Source organism: Penaeus japonicus, unplaced genomic scaffold (genome assembly GCF_977035675.1).
Source record: "Penaeus japonicus unplaced genomic scaffold, GWHDUDI00000001_assembly GWHDUDI00000003, whole genome shotgun sequence".
NCBI classification, from domain to species: domain Eukaryota; kingdom Metazoa; phylum Arthropoda; class Malacostraca; order Decapoda; family Penaeidae; genus Penaeus; species Penaeus japonicus.
The window spans coordinates 25,377,466-25,387,465 of NW_028234405.1; the positions used below are offsets into that span (position 1 = coordinate 25,377,466).

Below are 10,000 nucleotides of genomic sequence, written 5' to 3' on the forward strand. Positions count from 1 at the left end.
GATATCTCTGCTAAAAATGTTTTGATTAATGATTAATTACATATGAATTTAATAATTCATTCTTGTTATATAGACTAAGTAATTAATATATCTACTAGATGACAAAGAGTTTTAGCTTTTGTTTCTGGTGTGAGCTGTATAAGTTCTCCTATATCTTTCACAAGAAAAAGAAGGAAAGGATGAAGAGCAGCCTTGTATGCACATTTTTTGCTACAGCCAAAAGTTTCTCATCATGTTAAGGAAATACTATAATTTGGTTGATGATTAGAGAGAGAAGAAGGGGGGAGAGGGATGTGTGTGGAGTGTAGGGTCACTTAGGTTATTATTATTGTTATTATTGTCGTTATTATTGTATATCTTTTTTGTCATTATTATCATTCATATTGTTATTGTTATTATTCATATTACATACTACTGTTACTACTACTGTTAGTACTATTACATTTACATATTATTTTCTACTACTACAGTTTATTATCATTATTATCATTACATCATTATAGTAATATCATCATTAATAATCACATCATCACTACTTACATCATCACATATCATTATCATATTACCACCACCATTACCACTACCATCACTACTACTACTACTACTATTACTACCATCTATTACTATTACTATTACTACTATTCTACTACTATGTCTACTATTTCTACTGTTTCTACTACTACTGCTACTACTACTATTACTATCACTATTACTACTACTACTACTACTACTATTACTACTACTACTACTACTACTACTACTACTACTACTACTACTACTACTACTACTACTACTACTACTACTACTACTACTACTACTACTACTACTATTACTATTACTACTACTACTGACTCTACTACTACTACTATTACTACTACTTAACTACTACTTAACTACTACTACTGCTACTAAACTACTACTACTGCTACTAAACTACTACTAAACTACTACTAAACTACTACTAAACTACTACTAAACTACTACTTAACTACTACTAAACTACTACTACTACTACTACTACTACTACTACTACTACTACTACTACTACTACTTTCTTTCTCAGGGGTGAGGCCTGGCATGTCTTCTCCCTCTTGATCAGACCCTGCACTCTGCGTCATATAATAGTCTAGCTTACTTGTTTACTTATAGGGGATGAAATCAAGGATCTTCATCAAGTAGGATAAATCAGAAATATTTATAGACATTTTGTGGCCGTCGTATACTATTCCCTCTGGATAAGACTCGTAAATAGTTGGATAGGACTTGAGAATCTGACAATTAAAGTGTTATCCAGAGTCATATTTAGTCAGGATGTTTTGTGAAACAAACTATATGCTAAGACAAAAGGTGGATGCAAGATATTATAACACTTTGCTAGGTTATTCACCTGTTCTCTAAACACCTTATCTGTTTATTACATCTACTGTATTATACTAAAACTAAAAGTAATATAGCAAACAGATTCCATTGGTTTATTTCCTATGGTAAATATGATACCTTATGACACTTAAAGCAATTAACCATTGTTAGAGCAAGTTTTAGAGAAAAGAGAAAAATGCTAAACTCAAGATGAGCTCCTTTTTAAGAAATAGAAAGCCTTTAAATCAGTCTGATAATTTTTTGATATCTAAATTTTTGAAAGTTATTCACAATTTCATTGCCGAATAAGTGATTATATTGGTGTACTCTGGCTTGTTCTCTGCTCTAGTTTCTCACCTTTAGTTGTGTTGCCATTTCTTAATATTAAAGTATTTTCTCAGCCAGAAATATGCTTATAAAAGAGCTGGTATAATGGTTCAGGAATAACACTTAACTGTCAGTGTTGACCTACTATTCCCATTAAAGAAGTCTCCCTGGCCAACAACACCTCCAAGTTTGGTACTCCCCCTTAGACTGGGAAATTGTCCATGACATCTGTAAGCAATCCGACATTACAGATTTAGTCGACGGGACACAATGACACTGAATAAGGTTTCTTATCTCTATATCCTAAAACATAATGACAATGGAAAGGAAATATATTTAAGAATATATATTGCAAACACTAGAAATATCACATTAATCATTTTCTTTTTTTTGAAGCATGTAAAGTGATGTTAAACATAAAGAATTTTTAAAGGTGCATAAAACATCAAATAGTAATTATGTACAGAATAAAGAACAACCGTCATATAAAGGAATTCATATGTCTGACAACATAAATTTTGTGCTTTAAGACCATAGATAACCCTGCTAATTGAAAACTCCTAACACATCTGTACACATTGTATGATAATTTTTATTTTTAATCTCTGGAAGTTGTTCTATAATCAGAATGAATGCTTATCTTTGAATCAGTTTTGAATATATTATGTGTAAAAATATGAACTGTAAATTCACAAGCATCCTCAGCATTATTTGACTAATAAGTAGCTTTGATTCAAATGTTACTTGGCTTCAGCTATCAGACTTATGTAAACAGACTATACCGACTGCATTTTTATAATGTAGATTATACCCACTGTTTTTATAAAACTCTATTCACATAAAAAAAATCCTTTACCAATGATAGTCTACCCTCAAACTTGCCCTTGCAAAAACTTTTTTTCCAGTCTGGATGAAGAACCCTGTTAGAAGGGTTTTGCTTAGAGAAAGGTCAACATCCTGAAATTTGAAATATATATATATATATATATATATATATATATATATATATATATATATATATATTTTTTTTTTTTTTTTTTTTTTTTTTACTTGATTTCCTGTATTGAAAATTAGATCAATAGACAGTGTATATCTACTTGAAGGAGATAGGAAAAATTTGAAAGTGTTCCAAGCAATACAGCTGGTTGTGTTTAGAAGCAAACAGTAGCATGGGTATGAGTTAGTAAGCAGGAATAGGAACACAAAAATATTTAAAACTTTGAAAGTCTGTGAGAACAATTAACCCAATCCCGACGGGCCGGCGATAAGTGGAAACCCCCTACGCTGGGCCTATGTAATATTGCAACAGGAATGTCAAACTGGTGTGTCGCCCCCGTCATTTGGCATTTAGCTGTGTCACACGGGTGTGACGCACCGTCATCAAAGGGTTAAAAACAAAAAGGTGAAAGTGCAAAAGTTTGGAATGTTTATGAAATAGGCAGTGATTGATATTTCCCAAATTGCACAGTTCTTATGAATTGTACAAGTATTATTAATCGCTTATTGTAACCTCCCATTTTAGAGATGGTTCTTAGTGAAAAGAATATCTCCATGCAGTAATATCAGTTGTTTTCCAATGCTTTAAAATTGTCTTTTTGAAGGGCATACAAAAAAATAGGGAATTTAAAATAGCTGAAAATCTAATGTGTTGGAAAGTTTGGAGATGATAGTCACTATAAATCTAGTAATGTCTTTAAGGTGAGAGAGCTGCAGGTACATCCTAAAAAAATAATTCTCCAATTCTAAACGTACACCTGAACGTCAGACTCATTGTATTATGTTACAAGTGGGTTGAGCCCTCCTGACTGTAGGGTAGTGCTCAGTGCAGATGATTATATGCATATCTCACTGTTCTTTGACTTCTGGCCACTTTAAAGGAAGTGAGTGCAGGAGGGAAAAGTGACTCTGTAGTTGGATGGAAAATTTTAGGCATGTCTGATATATCAGTGGAAGTTGTGAGGATGATTTGTTTGATCAAAGAGTATCTCCACCTATGAATTTTGATGCAGGGTCTCCACATGAATATCTTTATATATATACAATGCAGCAAATATCTGTATCTACGTATATTTTTTTTACAACTCACATTGACGAGTACAGTATACATTTTTACTTCCTGGTATTTCTGTGTTTGTCATTGATATGTATGACCACATAAAGCTGTATGTTTTTTTTTTTTGGGGTGGGGGGCAAACCATAAAGTGAATGGAGACACCACAGATTAATTATTCCATCATCATCATTATATCCAACAAACCCTTTAATCATATTAAGATATATTTAATAGAATATAGCTTGTGTGATACATTTATAAAACTTTTTTTTTTTTTTCAACAGGATTGGTGTATAAGTGGCTCAACAATTCCTATATGCAAGAGATGTGGCAGAAGACAGTCCTTAGTGATTCAGATCTATTGCCCTCTGGAAGGGAGCCCATACCATCGCGCGCTCTTCATCTTTGCTTGTGTCACACAAGAGTGCTGGAACCGTCCCCATAGGTAGTAGTTTACACATGGTAGCATGAAGTCATAGTCACTACTCTTATATGAATTGAAAGGAATTATTGTGTGTGTGCATATGTCTACATGTTTACATATATATGTATGTATTTATTTCCTTCTTTATTTATTTATTTATTTATAAAGAGGATATATCACATGTATTTTTGGTCAATAACCTCTTCACTCAGGGCAGTAGAAAATGCGCCCCATGCCGAATCTGGGCTGCTGGCACACACTAAATTTTAAAAGTCACCCTTGAATATAACAAGTTTTAACCCATTCATGCCGGGGCGATTCCGGCTTTGTATGGTTGTAATGCCAGGGTTTTCGAATGCATAAGCCTAATGCCTCGAGACTCTCGGGCGCACAGGTCGCGAGCCTGGGGTGCCCGCTTGCTCACCCCAAGCGCTGGCCTTGCCCAGATATCTCGTCAACGGCGTCTGACGCAAAAACCATGAAACGTCAGCACGTCATCTGGCGTGAATGGGTTAAGCCAAAACCTCAATATAATCATCATGTACTATATATCAAAATGTGCAGAATTAACCTCTTCCCCCTGTGTATATGACATGTTATTTACATAGGTTGGGCGGAGGGTGGGAAGAGTGACCTTGGTGAGAGACCTCGCTCAGAGGACAAGAGAGAACGGTTTAAGTGGTTCACTTTTTGGGTAAACTAATCATAATAAGTTTTACATTTTTACATAATGTTCCATAAAGAAATAAAATTATTGCTAGCAGGCCGCATTGGTACCTCCCCTGGCATAAGCGAATCACACTCCTATGTAATAAAAATGAAAGTCAAGTAAGCCATCCTATCATATACAACCTACATTCTGAAAGATCTCGTACAGTATCCGGAAGAAATTTTTTTTTTTTTTAACAGAACTCACCCATGACGTAGTATCCGCGTCCTTGGATATGTCACAAGTGCTGTGAGGATGCAGTAATCATGTCCTCATGTTCTAGAGGTTAAGTTCCTAGGATGTACTATTCTAATTAGTAGCTATTAGGATTAATTTTTCAGCAACAATTATTTTTCCAATTATACCTTCATATATATGGTGGATTGAGTCCTAAGTATAATCCTGAACATAAGTGAAACTCATTTCTGGAGAGCAGTATATAATACATTCATTCATTCTTATTCTTATTTCACATTGTTCTATTCTTCTAATTAATTAATTCCCTTTTGGACTTCCTTTTCATTTTGCACACTTCCCTGTACCTACACCCTCCTAATCCCACTCTACTTCCAGCTGGACCTGTCTAAGAAGCCAGATCCCAGATCCCACATCAGCCAAGACATCCCTCCCTGGCACCAAGACAGCTCCCCCCCAGCCAGCGGGAGGAGAGTCCTGGTTTGAGGATGACGATGACTGGGGCAGTAATGACAATGATGGCAATGGCAATGCCGACAACTACAACTTCGCATCATCGTCACAGCTGTACCTAGACAACATGGCCAAGAAGCCCGACGGCATGAGCAACCTCAACAACATGAACTCCAACACATCGTCAATCACTGAGGTTACGCAGAGCATGGAGAGCAAGCTGAACATTATTGAGGTATGCTTATGGGCAGAGTGTGAGATCGTGTTGAGCATGTAATGGTTCATGGCAGAGATTTTAGGATAGATCTGATGGTATTCTGAAATGTGTGTATGTATGTTTTGGATGCATTTTTATTTTTGTTTTATATTTATTCTCTCTCTCTCTTTCTTAGTATGATGTTTTGATATTTTGTACAAGAGATAGCTATAGATATGAAAAAAGTATATGTACTTTTGTTTTGACTTCATTTAAATCAAATTTTATAGAAGAAAATCATTTGCTACAGAACCTGCTTCTAATTCATAACCCTTAAATTTGGAAATCATCATATCCATAAATTTCCTTACAAGACATACCCAAACTCACACTTTCCCATCCAAGAAAGAAAATCAACTATCTCTCTCTCTCTCTCCCTCCCTCCCTCCCTCCCTCCCTCCCTCCCTCCCTCCCTCCCCCTCTCCCTCCCCCCTCCCTCCCCTCCCTCCCTCCCTCCCTCCCTCCCTCCCTCCCTCCCTCCCTCCCTCTCCCTCCCTCCCTCCCCCTCTCCCTCCCTCCCTCCCTCCCTCCCCCTCTCCCTCTCTCATTCCCTCTCTCTCCTTCTCTCCTAGGGGGATGCCAATGCCAATGAGGCTCTGTGTGGTGCAGTGGGCATTGTCGGGTGCGGCGGAGAAGGAGTAGAGGCTTCGGCTGTGATTGAGGGATCCGAGGAGGACATGATTGCGGTGGATACACCTGAGCAACCGACGACTGACATACCCGCTCTGTTTCAGGTAAAAAGGGAGGCACTGTCAAGAGATTGTGAGTAAGTAGAGGAAGGTGTGAATATGACTGAACAGGTGGATGGGTTGGTGGGTAAGAGGGATGGTGTGTGATGAATAGATGAGTGTGGGTATATGAATAGACTTGTTAGTAAATGAACAGGTGAAAATACATGTACTGACTATATGTGTGTGTGTGTGTGTGTTCGTGGGTGTGTGCATGTGTGTGACTGACTGACTGACTGACTGACTGACTGACTGACTGACTGACTAACTACATATATCTGTTAGTCAAATAAAAATTAATGTATAGAATTTGTATACACCTTTTTATAGATCCTCTATATATCTTATCTTATATCTTATATAGATATCTTATATATGTATTTTATATATCTTATCTCTCTGTCTGTTTATAGGAAGCAGCTCAGATAGATGCCAATGCAGATGTGACGTTTATGCCCTACTTTCTGTCAAGTGAAATAGAGCCACCAGAAGATGTGTCGTTTACAGATCATGAGAGAGAACTTTTAGTGCGCTACACTCACAGCACCGGACATGACTTCAGAGAGGAGGTGAGCCTTAAAATTATAGGGAAAGCATAATTCTGGTAATTTGACTTTTTGCACTTTTTTTCATTTCTTTTGTTAGCCCTTTGTAAAAGTGTTCTTCAAAAATAACAGAGGTTTCATATTGTATTTCCTAATTTTTTTTTTTTTTTTTGTCTCTTTCTCATATGTACTAAATTATATCAATTAGCAGAATATATTACATCAAGAAAGATATAACTCTCAAATCACCTTTGCAGGAAAGTGCAGGTGGAGGTGAAGGAAAGGGAGATAGTGTTTATGAGAAGGACGTAGCCATCCATGGGGATGTACTACTACACAAGTTCAAAAAGAGGATTTCACGCAGTCCGCAGCAAGTGATGCGGTAAGGAGCAGTGCATTCATTTTGGTCTTTTTTTTTATGCTCATGTGAATGTTGTTTTTGTGCTGAGGTATATAATGATATATAGTTTTGGCTTTATATTGCATTCTTGTCTTTGTGTATGTATATCTATGCAAGAGATTTATATCGGAATATCATTCATTGAGTTGGATAGATTTTTATTGTTTTCATTAAGGACAAAGCTATAGATAGGTGTTGTTACTAAAGTGTACTATTGCAAGTATTTCTGTCTGGAAAAAGGAAAGTATCTTTTTAGATTATTATGACTGTACATTCAAGTTTGTATTACGTTACTGAACATGATTATGATAAGAAAATGTATATATTCAAAGGTGGTAACTTTATCATCTTGTAGAAATTGCTAAATTGCCTTTTACAGAACTAAGGTTAATGGTAGTTAAGATCTTCATAGTGATCTTTTAAACCTTAAGGATTTTGGCTGTAGTATGTAGATTGTAGCTACAGTAGAAATATTATGCATGTAGCAAATTAACACACTGAATCATTTCACTTGATTTTCAAAAAAAGTTCATATTGAAGCAAAACTGTGTTCAGTAATACCAATTTTTAAAATGAAAACTCCTCCTCCTCTTCTTCCTCCTCCTCTTCCTCCTCCTCTTCTATCTCTTCCTCCTCCTCTTCCTCCTCCTCTTCTTCCTCCTCCTCTTCCTCCTCCTCCTCCTCCTCTCCCTCCTCCTCTTCCTCCTCCTCTCCCTCCTCCTCTTCCTCCTCCTCTCCCTCCTCCTCTCCCTCCTCCTCTTCCTCTGCCTCTTCCTCTTCAGATTCTTCCTCCTTTTCCTCCTCCTCTTCCTCCTTCTACTCCTCCTCTTCCTCCTTCTACTCCTCTTCCTCTTCCTCCTTCTCTTTCTCTTCCTCCTTCTCCTCCTCTTCCTCCTTCTCCTCCTCTTCCTCCTTCTCCTCCTCTTCCTCCTTCTCCTCCTCTTCCTCCTTTTCCTCCTCTCCCTCTTCCTCCTTTTCCTCCTCTACCTCCTCCTTCTCCTCCTCTTCCTCCTCCTCTTCCTCCTCTTCCCCCTTTCCTCCTTTCCTCCTCTTCCTCCTCTTCTTCCACCTCCTGCTCCTCCTCCTCCTCCTCCTCCTCCTCCTAATCATCATCATCATCATCATCCTCTCCCTCCTCCTTTTCCTCCTCCTCCTCCTCTTCCTCCTTTTCTTCCTCCTCCTCATCCTCCTCATCCTCCTCATCCACTCCCTTCTCCTTTTCTTCCTCCTCCTCCTACTCCTCCTTCTCCTCCTCCTCCTCCTCCTCCTCCTCCTCCTCCTCCTCCTCCTCCTCTTCCTCCTCCTCCTCCTCCTCCTCCTCCTCCACCTCCTCCTTTTCCTCCTCCTCTCCCTCCTCCTTTTCCTCCTCCTCCTGTTCCTCCTCCTCCTGTTCCTCCTCCTCCCCCTCCTCCTCCCCCTCCTCCTCTCCTCCTCCTCCTCCTCCTCCTCCTCCTCCTCCTCCCTCCTCCTCCTCCTCCTCCTCCTCCTCTTCCTCCTCCTCCTCCTCCTTCTTCTCCTCCTCCTCCTCCCCCCCCTCCCCCCCTCCTCCCCCTCCCCCTCCCCCTCCCCCACCTCCTCTTCCCCCTCCTCCTCCTCCTCCTCCTCCTCCTCCTCCTCCTCCTCCTCCTCCTCCTCCTCCTCCCTCCTTCCACATCCATCACCACCATCTCCTTCATCACCTCCACCACCTCCACCACCTCCACCTCCTCCACCTCCTCCACCTCCTCCACCTCCTCTACCTCCTCCACCTCCTCCACCTCTTCCACCTCTTCCACCTCTTCCACCTCCTCCATCTCCTCCTCCTCCTCCTCCTCCTCCTCCTCCTCCTCTTCCTCCTTTTCCTCCTATACCTACTCTTCATCCTTCTCCTCCTCCTACTTTTCCTCCTCCTTCTATTTTTCCTCCTCTTCCTCCTCCTCCTCCTCCTCCTCCTCCTCCTCTTTCCGCTACTTCCTTTCCTCTCGTTTCTCCTCTCCTTCTCCTCCTCCCTCTCTTCCCTTTTACTACTCGATGTCGGCCTGCTCCTCATACTGACTATGCGCCTGTATTCTCTCCTCCTCCTAATTCTCTCTCGCTTTCTCCTCCTCGTTATCTCTCCTTCTCCTCCTCCTCACCTCTTCCTCCATTTAATATACTCCTTCCGATCATTCTCCTTTTTTTCGTCTCTAATCCTCTTACCTCTTCCTTTCCTCCTCCTCCTCCATATCCTCCTCCTTTCCTCTCTCACCATCTTACTCCTTACACCTCAACCACTCCTTCTTCCCCTCTTCCTCCTCCCCTTCTCTTCCTCTCCATCTCTACTCGGTCACACTCTCTTCCTCCTTTATCCTCCTCCTCTTCACTCCTTTCATCTCTTCCCCTCTTACCTCCCCTTCCCTCCTAAAACACTCCCGCCTGTTCCTCAACACTCCTCATCCACCACTTCTACTCCCTCTCTGTCATCCCGCCCTCCTCCTCCGCTCCTCCTCCTCCTCCTCTGCACACTCACCCCTCCTCCTCCACTCCGCCTCCTCTCCTCCTCCTCCTCCTACTCTTTCTCCTCTTCCTCCTC

At 40.1% G+C, this 10,000-nt stretch overlaps 1 protein-coding gene across 1 annotated transcript in view; it reads left to right on the plus strand.

Moving 5' to 3' along the window:
- trus (programmed cell death 2 like trus) overlaps positions 1 to 10,000 on the plus strand; it is a 17,357-nt gene that overhangs the window by 945 nt on the left and 6,412 nt on the right. The window contains exons 2-6 of the mRNA XM_043007434.2: positions 4,024 to 4,184; positions 5,446 to 5,755; positions 6,349 to 6,510; positions 6,918 to 7,073; positions 7,307 to 7,431. Coding sequence (XP_042863368.1) covers positions 4,024 to 4,184; positions 5,446 to 5,755; positions 6,349 to 6,510; positions 6,918 to 7,073; positions 7,307 to 7,431 — 914 coding nt within the window. The remainder of the gene's footprint in view (positions 1 to 4,023; positions 4,185 to 5,445; positions 5,756 to 6,348; positions 6,511 to 6,917; positions 7,074 to 7,306; positions 7,432 to 10,000) is intronic.